Raw genomic sequence first — 14,182 nt, 5'->3', positions numbered from 1 at the left:
GTCCACGTGCAGAGGAGGGACTAGGGTGGGTCTTAAGGTCCTGTGGTTCCTCTGGTCAGGCCCAAATTTATCCCTCCCCACCCAGCCCCGGGTCTTAGACGGGCTCTCACTAAGAAGCGCCGCTAGACGCCCCCCTCGGAGGAGCCAGCCCCCCTCGGAGCAGCCAGCCCCCCTCGCAGCCGCCGCGAAGACCCGGAGAGGTGGAATCCACTTTGAAACTCCGTGCGGCGCGAGGGCCAGCGCTGGGCATGCTCAGTTGGCGCGGCGCGTCTGGCTGCTGCTGGCTCTGCGCTGGACCCGCGCGGAGGGCTCCGGGGCTGGCGCGGGAGTCCACCCTGCCTTCTCCGCGGCGGCTGCGGGCTTCCAGAAGGCCGAGCAGCAGCCGCCGCCGAGCGCCTCGCCCCTGCCCTGCTCCGCCCCCCTCCTAGCCGCCTCCTACTCATCCTCCCTCTCGCCCTCTCTTCGGGAGGCGAAGCTGGTGCTGGCTTCTGTCGGCGCCACAGACCTCTGCGAGCCCAGCCAGGACCTGAGAATGAAACCCGGAGACCAGAGGACCCTTGGCGGTGGCTCTTTCTAATAACACTTTGCCTGAAGTGGGGTCGTGGCGGAGTTCCCCCTCCACCGCTCAATGCAAGCACTATGCGGACAGCAGTCTGCCTCCCTGCGCTGTGCCTGCTTCTTAATCTTCACGCTGCAGGTAAGGGGTGGCGGGGCGTAGAGCTGGAGCTGTGTATGAGATGGGAAACTGCACATGCTTGAGGACTCTAGGAAAAGCTTGCCTCGCCGAGAAAGCTGTAGAAAGGCAAAGCAGGACAGTACGGACAGGCAAGGGGTGAGGGAGTTGTGCACCTGTTGGAAGACTGAGGCGGAAAACTTAAGCTAAAATCAGCTCTCGATTTTTCCTTACCTGGTACGAATCGTAGTGAACATTTTGAATATGAACACAGGTTTGCTTCCCCTCCATCTAGACACCCTCCCTAATCCTGTCTCTAGGCTATGCACTTGACTGCCAATTTTTCAGGAGACAGACAAGACATCCTGCTGAATGTAACCTTTTCTACTGCAGCGGCTACATCCTAAGGTCCCTGGGCTTAGCGAGAGCTCGCAGGGATGCATTGGCTGTAACCTGAAGGACCACATCTCCGCCCAAAAGATCGAAATACATGGTTCACGTTAATGATGCCGCTCCAGGCTCCTTTGGCCCCTGCTCTTGTCACTCGAATTTTCTAAGCCAATAAGAAGAAGGAAAGGTTTAAAATAGGGCCCCCTCTTCTCTTTCAGCATCATGGTCAGCGTCCGAGGGCACCAAACAAAAACCCAATCACAGTTTCAAGGCTGACAACCCCAGGGTAGGCACTGTCCCTGGGACAGAATTGGGGAGGACTGGCCAAGAGTGACAGTGAGACTGCGCCCAAATATAAACATATTTGACATCAGAACCAATATTAGATTTCATGTGGGAGCAAACCTTAGAGGGTACCTGGGGAATTTTATATGCAATGCCACTACAGATCCTGCTTTTTGGATACATGCAGTCTCTGTGTAATACAAGGACTTGCTGGACTGAATCCTTTATCATTTTTACACACACATGTACCAAAATAGAATATGGCAGAGAGATTTTTGGGCACCCTACTGCGACAGCAGTTGTCCATGCAGTAGTCCTGTAGCAACCAAAGACTAGATATTTTCCCCGAGTTCTCTTGTCACCCAATCACACACACTCATTCATTCCTTCGCCTAACATTTATTGAGCATGTATTATATCCCAGGGGTAATGAATAAAAATAATGGCTAAAAAATCACAATTCTTGTGGTATCTTTTAAAAAGAGTGGGTGAGTTCCTTTCCTATGTGTGCAATAATGCAAGTAAAATATGGTACTTCCTCATTTCTAGCTTGTGCTTTTTTTAATGTATTGTGAACCTCTTCAACAAGTAATACATGAGAATATTAAGGCTATAGTTAAGTACACATGTTAATTGTTATAATTATGATGCTTTATTGTGAAAATTTCAATAGTTCTTTGGCACCTTTTAAAAACTAGCAGATAGCTTTGACTTGGTCATTAAGTTATTTGCAAACAGCTGTACTGCATCATTTTATTACTACGTGCAGTTGTTTAATGTTGAAATTTGGGATGAAAATATGCACATTGGGTTGAATTTTATTTACATTATTATGTTTAATGATAGCACTGATACAAACATCCATTGCCAAAAAAAAATTTTTAAAGAAAAAGCCTCAGTTCTTACCAAGTTTAAGAATGACTTAGCTGATCTATCAAAAATGTCAGTGTAGTCATTCTTGAAAACTAATATATAAGAAATTCTAAAGATTACACTTAATGTATCCTGAGCAATTATAGCTTCAAAGTTATAAATAAACTTCAATCTAGGCAGGTGGAAAACATTTCTAAATTTATTGTAGGTGAACATTTGGGATGAGGAAAGTAGAGGATTTTGTTGATCAAAGGGGAAACCTAGAAGTCTGTAGACCTAGATTATACCTGGAGCTCTGCCAAAGGGTGTATTACCAGAGACAAGCCTGTCCACCTCTACTTTGACTTCTTAAGTTGAAAAACAAAATATTCAACCAATTTGAAATTGATAAGGCAATGCATTGTTGAGCTATCATTTTCATATTTCAATTGCAAGATGCTATATAGAAATTAATTGTATTCATATTTAATATAGTGCTTTTGATAGGTGTTTTTTCACAGCAGATTGCAAGTTTAATAGTGTAGCTGTCTTGCCAGTTTCATTTTGAATGCATTTTAATTTTAAACAGCAATTTGTGGGTCACAAGCTGTCATCAGATTAAAATTCATCACATTTATCTAATAACATTATTAGGACTTTCATTGGAACTGAAACACATATTTTTTGATCTAAGCTCCTGTAGATTTGAGTAATAAGAAAGCGAATGGGTGGGAGGACAAAGAGCAAGAAGTCATTGATTACTTGTTGAGTGAGTTTGTTTCTTTTACAGAACGCTTTCCTCTCAGGATAGAAGCAAGGCTTATAAAGGAGGGAAAAGAATTCTCTTTTTTCGCCCTCTTTACTGAAAAGCTAACTGGTCCATTTTGGTTATGCCCTGGGTGCCAACAGCTACTTCATGCTGGTGGAACTGATAACATATTAGAACTGTTTAGGGATGGGAGAAACTGGCTGACAGGATGTGAGTGCTCTACTCAGGCAACAAGGAACTGTTGCCTTCCAGATTATCATTCCCCTAATGATGGTAGCCAACTGTTTTCAACTTGAGTGCTATCTCCAATTATTTGGTCATGATTACCTAAGACACTATGCAAAATAATAAGCAAGCAAGAAAATAATAAATAAATAAATAAATAAATAAATAAATAAATAAATAAATAAATAAATTCTGGCCAACCCTGAGTTTTAACTGGCTTAATAGGGAAAAGTACTGTGGTCTCTTTGTAGTGTCCGTGGGAACAAAAAGATGATGAGAGGTACAATACTGTGTAATTAACATCTTTAGGTAAAATAATTCTAATAAATTACTGAGCATAGAGCTTGTTAAATAACTCAGTTTCAACTCTTTCTGTGGAAGCTCATTTTCCTAGATCTCCCTAACAAGGAAAGTTGTAGTTATTGTCTATCCAACTGCTTACTATTTGGGTAAGAAAACTAAGATCCAGTAAATGGTAGACAGTATTTACTTTAAATAGTAAATGTAACTATTTAACAGTTATGCCAGTTAACAGCATAGTCAAGATGAAAATGCATGTGTCCAGACCTGTGACTGTATATTGTATGAAACCATACAGTAGGAAAGGCCACCATTGAGTTAGTGGCCACCATTGAGTTAAGGCCACCATTGAGTTAGTCAAATCCTTTTTACCTAGCTGTACTCATTCTTTACTCCTTCTATGAACCAATGTGATACATAAACTCCAGTTGAAAAGACTACTTCAGGAATATCCAAGAAAGTGTGCCCCAATAATATGGATGGTACCCCAAGATTTACAGAAAGCTTATTTTTTCCTTGTCTTTTCTCTTTCTTTGCCCAAAAACCTATGTTCTGTTTCAGGAGATGATATTGAGTAGTGTTTTACTTACAAAGGAGTGAAGGTCTTGGGCTGTTAAAATTTCTCATGTGAAAGCTTTATTGTTTCTAGTGAATGTTTTGCTAAAAACAACAACAACAACAACAACAACAACAACAAAAGAGAACATAATTTCAATGCATTTCTCTCTCTCTAAGCTCTGGAAAAGGTTCTTTCAAACGTTCACGTTGTTCTTACTGTTGAGCATTCTGGACAGCACCGAAGACTGCCTTCGATGTATCTTCTGAAGATAACAGCTTCACTCTCAGAGAAATGCACAATTTCTCTAGTCTTTGAGAAGGAAGGATTCCTATGGTGAGACCAGGAGGATCAGGGAAATCATTTGCAGAGGCACCACCTTCAAAAGAAAGGGTAGATTGATAGGAAAATAATACATTATTCTTTAAGATTTTAAGATGTCTTTTCTGAATGAACTCCAGAATTTGTTTTTCCTGTTCAGAATCGCTCAACACAACCCTTACAATGGCCCAGGTTCTACCATATTCTCTTCTCCCATTATCTCCTTGATATCATCTCTCACTACTGTCCTCTTTTTTGTCCGTCTTCAGCCACATTGGTCTCCTTGCTATGCCAAGAAGATGCAGGCACTTGCCCACCTCATTTGTTTTGCATTTTTCTTTGCCTGAAACACTCTTTCCACGAGTATCTCTGGCTTAATCCCTTCATTTTAGCCTTCTACTCAATTGTTACTTTCTCAGGAAGGCCCTCACTAACTATCCTATTTAATATTTATTTCATCTTCTCCCCCCTAAAAAACTTCAATACCCTTCCCTGCTTTACTTTTTTCCCCAGAGGTTTTTCACCAGTTTCCATATCATATATTTAACTTATTTGTTTTGTTTACTGTGATTCCTCCTTTCCCCTTTGAAATGTAAGCTCCTCAAAGACAAAGGTATTTGTCTGTTTTGTTTACTGCTGTATTTATTGCAGTTCCTGCCCAGCCTAGCACCTGGGGGCGGTGCCTGGCATAAAAGCTACTAAAGACTTAAATTATATTGAATAAATAGAAACAACACAGTGATATTTTTGGTCTCTCTCTTTTGCATTTAACTGCTTCTTGGCACCCATGCAAGACACACTTAGTCAACTTAGCCACTTCTAGAATGGACTTCAACAGAGCTCATTTATCCAACACTCAGGTTTCTCCCTAGGACCTCACATGCCCAGGGGACATACTATCTCAAACAGACTTTTCCAGCATTGTGAACTTAAGAACAATATGGATGGGCTTGCAAGAGACCAGAACTGCAGATCAACTCCTTCAAATTGATTACCAGATGCTATACAGCTCAAATACCTTGCTGGTTCCACTATATTTTCACTTCTTAGTGAAATGCCTTGTACATACATGTAGGAATGGCTATTGTGATACAAAAGGATTCATATAGCTAATTTATAAACAAGATTTAAAGCACTTGGACAAACCTGTCTACTTCTTTGGCACATCAGAGGCATATATATATATATATATATATATATATATATATATATGTATACTGAACATCACACACTCCTAACACCTTGAAGATTGCGTGTTTTATTGGAGATCATACCCTGACTAGTGCCTTATAAAAATTCTGGAATGCATTATCCACATTTATCATTATCTTTTTTGTTTCTCATCTGTTTCTCTACCAACTCCAATCCTCATCTTATTGTCCCATTTATGATATGTTGAACATAATTAAGTTATCTTCTTCTTACCAGTGAATATTTACATCATTTATCTAATTTTGTCTCTTTCTGAATTTGAGAATTCTCCTCACTGATTTCCATTGGATAGCCACTACTTTCTAGCTTCCCTCTTATCTCTCAAGCCATTCCTCAGTTTCTACTTTTAGGTCTTCCTCTGAGTAGTATTTAATGGTTAGCACTTTCTAGAATTTATGTGTCTACTTTTATTTCCCTCTCTGTACAATATCCCTGGATGATTATATTCAAATCTACATATCAAAGATTCCTAAATCCATATTTTAATTTCATATATTTCTCCTGAATCTCAGTCATGTAGTTATAATTACCTAGGAGTCATGGGATATCCCACAAACACCTTATATTTATCTATTAGCACTCAGTGCTTCCCATCACAATTGCTCTTATTTCTGTTATTTCCTATCATTGTGAATAACACCAAGATCCCCCACGATCACCCAAGCCGGAAATTAATAACTCATCCTGTGCCCTCCCTCCTTTACTGTGTTCATCTGAAAGGTCACCAAGTCTTCTCCACTCTCCATGTTCACATCACTGCCTTGGGGTAGGTCCTTATTTCTCATATAGTATCTTATAATACAATCCTCTTATCACATCCATCCCTCATAATAATGTCAGAGGTAAAACTTGAAAAAAAAGAATATCTGATCATGTTCTCCCCTTGTACAAGTCTGTAATACAGCTATTTTCTTTTCTCTTAAAATAAAACCCAAATTCATTAGCAGGGCAAAGTCTTCCACCCTCAGGTCTTGGCTAATTCCATTCTTATTTCCTGTCATGGCAGCCATCTTTGCACACTATTATCACACTAAGACCAAATTTCTTTTGGTTTGCCATGCCTCTCATACTTTTCACATATTGGTCCATTTATCTTAACTACCCATCTCTGCTTCTTTTTCTAGACGACTCTTCCTCCCATTTCAAATCTTCGTCAGGCATTGCCTACTTTGAGAATCCTTCCTTTGATATCCCACATCGTTCAAGTAACGTTCCTGGGTTTTCCTTTGGGGCCCTGTATATTCTTCTGTTATTGTACTTAGCCTGTATATTGAAGCTTTTTGAGGATAATAATGGAACTGTAGCTTCTATACCATTTCCTAGAACTTGTTGCCTAGTATGCCATCAATGAATGTCCAATGAATGAATAAACGCATTCAGGATGTATTAGGCAAAATATATTATAATAAATTAAATTAAAGAGATTACATCTTATCTTCATAACTGTGAAGAGTAGAATTGATTTTACTATTGTTCCCTCAATCCAATTTACATTGATTAGTTACAAAGAAATGAAATGGGACAGAAAAGCTTTCATTTAAACATAGTTTGTAGGATAAGTTTGTGCACCCTGGGCATGATGATAGTTGTAGTGGAGTTGTGTGTTGAACTCCTCTTAGTTAGACATTCCTAAATGAGTTTCTTATACTACTTCAGGATGGGAATGAGATGAATGTCTTTATTTTAAATAGATCAAGGAATTAGATAAGACACATAGCGTGAGAGTTATGAACTAAGGAATAGATCCAGAACTCCTAATTTTGATTACTGATTGGTTATCATCTATCTTGCAATAACAAATATGAGTCACTTAACACATTCAAAATCAAGCGGAAGTGTGAGTTAGTGGGTTCAATATATCAAGACACCAAATAATCCAATCTTCCTCTGCTCTCTCAAACAAAAAACAAGCCATCACAGAAAATTTAGGAGTATTTGAATGGCTGTGTACATTTTGTTTCTCTCTTTTAATGTGTAGCTAAAGTGTTTATGGAACCATAAAATTTTTGGGTACCATACATTTTTTTCATATGGAAAAATGCTACACCTAAAGGGAGACATGCTTATATCTGAAGAATGGAGACTAGTTTATGAATTGTAAAAAGTCACTTTTTATAAAATGATGGCTCACACATCAAAACCCATATATTTCCATTAGTACTAATGATAATATGGCTGTCATATTTTATGGTAAGTTTATTGCTGAATCTTTTAAAAACTGTTTACAAAGTCAAATTTAAAAGGTAGAGAAAGCCATTTTTTCCCTTTAAAAGGGGATTTTGAAAGATCCTACTTGGCCCATGAATGCATTCTTCATTTTCAAAGCACTTACAAATGCTGACACATTTAGAGTAACATTGATATTTCCCAGCATAAAGGATTTTAATAGCTTTGAAAAAAATATTTAATGGTAAATTATTATTTTAAGATCAAATTTCCTAATGCTTTTTCCCCAGATAACATCTCTGTAAAGTGTCTGCTATTGCAATGATATTTGCCACAGAGTGACAATTAGCAAATTTATATTGTGAACGTTATTAGTGCTTTCCATTTAAATAATTTTTTACTCGTAATGGCTATCAAGACTGTCCTCATAATCAAATCTCATTTGATTTCAATTTATTAAGATGTTCGTGTCCATTAAAATTGCAGCCGCATGGACCAAAAACAAAGCAAAACTAATTGTTTACATGATGCAGCAATGTATCTGTATCTGTATTAAACGTAGATCAATATGTTTAATTATACCGAAGCAAATGCCAAGTTCAGTGAGGACATGAATCATTTTATTCCTAGTTCAGACCTGAAGCAATGTCCACGTCCTCATTTAAATGTGCACAATGGATTAAGGCAGCCCTTAACTACTGATCCTTGGAAAAGAGCACAAAATGAACACAGAATAAGAGTGTCTCACCAGCCTATACAGAAACATGTACAGAGCAAGACTCTACTGCTCTTCTTTCACTATAGTAACGCCCCAACTCCTGATGGACCCTGGAGGGGAAATCAAGCACTATGCATAACTGTACAGAGCCAACTCCAATCACTGGGTTACTGGGAAAGATGCTCCATACAAAGAATGCTGTACATAATATGGTGAGTTAGCTTGAAAGCCCATCAATCCACTAACATGTGGTGTGGTTTTAAATTATATGCAACTTACTTGCTTTGCCTTGTTGATTCAAGACAGTATTTTTATTCTCCCTGGAAGAAAATAAAATAGCTTAAAGAGAGAAGTAAAGAGAAAATTAAAATAAAGGGGAAAATGCCATATTTTTAGATAACCTTTAACAGAATACCATAGTAGTTAAGAGCATGATATTGTGATCAGGTTCAAATCCACACACGATCACTTTCTAGCTCTGTAACTTAGGGCAAGTTACTTAATCTTTCTAAGTCTCAATTTCCTCTTTTTAAAATGGAGGTTATATATTATACAACTGTACAGTTGTGTATTAAATAGGATATTGTATGCTAACTGCACTTAGTAAGTGCCATTTAAGTGCCAAGTATTATTTGATTAGGGGTAGGAGAGGTCGGGTGACAAATGATTAACTGGTATCTTGGAGCACTTTCTACTCCAGGTAAGAATAGTTGTTAATTGCGTGGTCCTCCCCTAGTAGAGGTTTATTTTTCAAAGAATTACGACAGAGCAGTGCCTTAGACCAGTGATATTAATTTCAAATGATGGAGGAAGGGACTAAGACAGAATGGAATGGAAGTGTTGACTTAAGGGCCTACCAAGTGTCTCCAAATCTCTATCTAACTGTAGGCAGGGGGGACCAGGCAGGGGTCTCTTCAAGTGGCCACTGGACCTTGTTCTTCACCCTCCTCCTGCCCCAATATCCAGACATTTACATCTCTGTAATATCATTACTATGGCAATATTTTAATTTTCTAATGTTCATTTTGTTTGTTCTAATGTTCATTTTGCTATGTTTTAATATAATTCTTAATCTACTGCGAGAATTATTCTTAAAACAGACACGTATTTTCTTGTCTTGCTGTTGGATCCCACCTTTCAAATCATCTGGAGGACTCTACTGTAAAAATGATGGAAATAATTTATAATCTCTGTAACTATTTGTAAATAATATTTTAGCTGTTCGCATAACAATAACTGAAGTATAAACGTTAGATTTTACAAATGCACTGCTTCATTACTCAGTAAGTACATGTGGAACTCAATTCCTATGATTTCTTCAGAGAGTAGTATTTCTCAGCTTTCCAGCCACATGATCATTTTTCTGTACTTCTGAATTTCCCCAGAAGGCATATCTTGATGAAGTTCTCTTAATGGCTGTGTAGGATTTAAGAGATAGTAGCATTCACTCTTGTCGACCTCTCCTGCAAATATCCTTCAGCTCAGTTCTTCAGGAATGGGGGCTGGGGCGGTGGGGGCTTCTGACTGCATTTGTCTGAACTGACATAAATCTCACTTTCTCCAGCAGAGTCTGAGGCCAGTGGTCTTAACCCCATTCCTTCCTTGTGACTTATGTCTAGTCACATTGTCCCAAAGGGCACTGTCCTAACTGTATTATGCTGTACTCTAACATGCATTTATCAGATGAAAAATAACTCTATTAAAGCTGGGCAGAAATCAAGAAACATGAAACTCGTTCATTGTAATTTTGCCACCGGCACAGAGCACACAGTGGATTTTTCCTGAAATGACAGTCAGTCCTGCGACTCCCAAATAGAGTTGGTTATTGTGCAGCTCAACTTTGGGTGGATAAGATAAAGAGGAAGAAGTAAGTAGTTACAGCGGGTTGGAAGTAGGAGCAGGAACTACATCTTCTAATGGAATATTTCAAGAAATATGAAGGAGTGTTTATATCAAAGAACATACAGAAAAAGTTTACAAGATGCCTTAATAAAAATCATTAGGATTCAGGTTCTCTCCTACATAGAGAAGAATAGAGCCAGCTCTATGAAATAGACTAATTACTTTGGTATTTAAAAATATATATAGATATACTAGACACATCGCTGGTCAAACATGTGAAACATTTAAATAGTCTTTTAGAGAATGACATAGCACCTCCTCATGGGATTATGTTTTCACATCGTAGAAACCCGTGCTTAGACCAGATTTTAGGAAAACCATTCCTGGAAAGAAGTGTTCCTTCAGTGACAAGCTCATCCAAGCCTTTTGTTTAACAGGGGCCATAATGGTTTATAATTTTTATAAATTCCATAGTTATCTTGTAGACACTCTCATTTTGTTATTTTTATTTTTTTACTTTTTATCACATAATTGCTCATTTGAAGATGAACCTTTTTTTTTTTTTTTGGTCAAATTTGTTGTCTGCTGTCAGGCTACAGACCAAATAAATGTGGTACATATAAATACATACATACATGTATGTTGTTAGAATGTAACTAAGACATGCAAACTGAATTTTATAAAACTGACTTTATAGATAGATAGGGCCATATGTACTCTTTCAAAACACTGGTGTAACTTTCCATGAAAACACTGGTAGGAGTGATCATATGTTAGAGCTGGCAGGTTATCCTAAAAGTCATCAGCTGTCACATCTGGGGGGCACTGCAGTGTTCATTAGGAAGAGTCAGGGTTATTATGGTGGGTCCTTGTAACTGGAGATTAGTACTGTAGTGACATCTTGGGTTAACCATTACCAATAGAATTGCAGAACAGCTGAGAGAATAGTTTAAATGTTAGCCTCCTTACATCCGAGGATATCGTTTCTGGAAATCACTGCTCCTATAAGTTCCCAGAGGCTCTTTTATTGTACTTGGTCTATTGATCTAATTGATTAGACCCAGAGAGAAGTAGTTGTCAGTCATAGTACACATCAGACATTTGGAAAAGAACAGTGGCAACGGTGTATGACACACTGAATGGTGGGAAAAAAACTTGAACTAAGTGAAAAACAGCCTTTTGAGTCTGATACATGAATGTTGGTGATATGCATATAATTTTGTTCTTTCTGGAAAAAATTGAAATCATGGGAAAACATAAACTGAAACTTGACTACAGTCTGGACATTTATTGTCTTAAATTTAAAATAAATGTAAAAAAATCACAAATTTCAGAGGATACAAAGTAATACATTATAAAGGATCACTATCCGTACCTTGTATATACATAAGTGGCATTCTTTAAGGGAGGGTTTTGAAGATGTCCCAAGAGGATATATGGAGGAAAGCAAATTTCATTAAGGGGAACTGGAGGCTAACAGCAATCTTAGCTATCTTAGATGAAGCAAAAACATAACAGTCATATAATTCATTACATCAGAAAAAATTAGAAAAGTGAGTATAACTGTAAAGCTTTAGGTGTAACCTTTTTTATTTTCCTTATGGAAAGTAAGTGTGCTTCTTTATTGTACATATGGAAAAACTTATCTCTTGAGAAAAAAGTCAGAATCATGCAAGATCCATTTGAGTTGGGGCTTCTCTTTTACTGAAGTACAGTGCATTCTAATCTAGTCATAGATATACCAGAAGCATTTTCATTCTCTGAGGAGAAAACTGAGGCTCAGCTGTGAGGAGACTTGTTCAGGCTTACATAGATGGGGGTAGGGGTGTTGCAACTAGAATCTAGGTCCCTTACCTCCTGGTCCATTGCTTTTTTAAGAAGTATGTTTCTTTCCTTTCTGGCTATCATTAATAGGCATCTTCTATATAGACTTTCATTGGTACTCCTGTGTATTTTTCACATTTTCCTGAGAGGCGTTTACAAATCAGATGAGAGCCTCATCTTTTCTCGTGTAGAAATTCCCAAGGGACTTCCCTGATGCTATCCATTTATATCTACTTTCTAGAAAGGAAAGTGCTGGCAGTGCTTTAAAAACAATGGTTATCCTTTCACAAAATGATCAGAGAACCAAGTTTCCCTTTTTTGATTGTTCACTTTTTTGGGTCTCTGAGAGAATGCTGCTTCATCCTTTTGTTCCTTTCACAGGTTACTGATTGACCCTTGCTGCTTGAGGATTTATTCTGAGATGGTGCATGCAAGGCTATTCTACCCGGTGCATCTAAGAGTTACCAACCCTGAATCTGAAATAATGGATCATAACATACTCTAACTTAACATTGTCATTTTATCTATTGTTCTTTTTAAAAAAATTTTTTTAATGTTTATTTTTGAGAGGGATAGAGCACAAGTGGGGGGAGGAGCAGAGACAGAGGGAGACACAGAATCCGAAGCAGGGTCCAGGCCCTGAGCTGTCAGTACAGAGCCCAACGCGGGGCTTGAACTCACAAGCCGTGAGATCATTACCTGAGCCGAAGCCGGACACTCAACCAACTGAGCCACCCAGGCGCCCCTATCCATTGCTCTTTGTTAAAGATCTCTTCAGAGATTACCAAGGTCATATCCAAAACGAAATTTAAATCATGGAATTTTATGACCATCAAAACTGGCTATTTGCACATAAATGCTGTTTCAGTGATCAAACTACTTATATTTTAAATGCAGATGAGTATCTTTGAAAAGCTGTTTGCTAAACATTCTGTGAGACACTCTATCCCTTAGGGGCCTGAGACAGTTACCACTGAATTCTCAGTGAAGATGAGGAATCCTACTACACATCTCAGATCTCAGATCAACTTTATCTCAAGAACTGTTTCAATCTTTCTCCATTTTTCTGAAACGTAACTATCTTTCCTCCTTTGTCCTCTCGCTTATGAGATGGCCTCACTTCTACACAGAGAAAATAGATATCATCAGAAGATAACTTGCTCATTTTCTGCCACCAGATCCCTTAACATCCCAGCATGGCAACTTGCTTCATCAAAGTCAGCAGGAGAGAGTCTCCTAGCAACACAGAAGTGACATCTTTTTTTACCTAATCAAGAAAGTAATATCCCATCACCTTTGCCATTATCTGTTGGTTAAGAGTAAGTCTAAAGTGAGATCTAGCCTGAGAAACTTAACAGGAACCCATGGGGGAGGGGAAGGAAAAAAAAAAAAGAGGTTAGAATGGGAGAGAGCCAAAGCATAAGAGACTGTTAAAAACTGAGAACAAACTGAGGGTTGATGGGGGGTGGGAGGGAGGGGAGGGTGGGTGATGGGTATTGAGGAGGGCACCTTTTGGGATGAGCACTGGGTGTTGTATGGAAACCAATTTGTCAATAAATTTCAGAAAAAAAATAAAAATAAAATAAAAATAAATAAATAAATAAAGTGAGATCCAGTATTAGAGTCGTAAAAGGAAACAGAAAAGTATGGAACAGGGGTGCCTGGGTGGCTCCGTTGGTTTAATGTCCGAATTCATCTCAGGTCATGATCTCACGGTTTGTGGGTCTAAGCCTCGCATCGGTGTCTGTGCTGACAGCTGGTAGACTGAAAGTCCCATGTGAGAAACAAGAGGATGAATCCAGTATACAGGAGATGGACTGACCAGGAGAAAGCACAAGGCACCTCATTCTCTGACATGATAGTATGGTTACTCCCCATAACAGGTGCAATTAAAGGCAGAGGAGAGAGCAGTTACAAAACTTATCTATCGTTTTCTCTTACGTTTGAAACAAATGGCAAAGAGCTCTATCTCATGGTGAAGAAGCAGGGCCAGGATGAAAGGGATGAAAGTTAAAGAGTGAAGAAGTTGAAGAATCAAACGTGTGCAAC

The 14,182-nt window shown here is 38.6% G+C and overlaps 1 protein-coding gene across 1 annotated transcript in view; it reads left to right on the top strand.

Moving 5' to 3' along the window:
• The first annotated feature begins 235 nt into the window (after positions 1-235).
• Positions 236-14,182, top strand: part of PTPRR (protein tyrosine phosphatase receptor type R) — a 246,474-nt gene continuing 232,527 nt past the window's right edge. The window contains exon 1 of the mRNA XM_043565026.1: positions 236-697. Within this exon, the coding sequence (XP_043420961.1) occupies positions 640-697 (58 nt within the window). The 5' untranslated portion in view covers positions 236-639. The remainder of the gene's footprint in view (positions 698-14,182) is intronic.

The sequence above is a fragment of the Prionailurus bengalensis genome, chromosome B4, assembly GCF_016509475.1.
Source record: "Prionailurus bengalensis isolate Pbe53 chromosome B4, Fcat_Pben_1.1_paternal_pri, whole genome shotgun sequence".
In the NCBI taxonomy this organism is placed as follows: Eukaryota; Metazoa; Chordata; class Mammalia; order Carnivora; family Felidae; genus Prionailurus; species Prionailurus bengalensis.
Note: the sequence above shows the minus strand (reverse complement) of the source record. Positions and strands in the feature narration are given on the sequence as shown.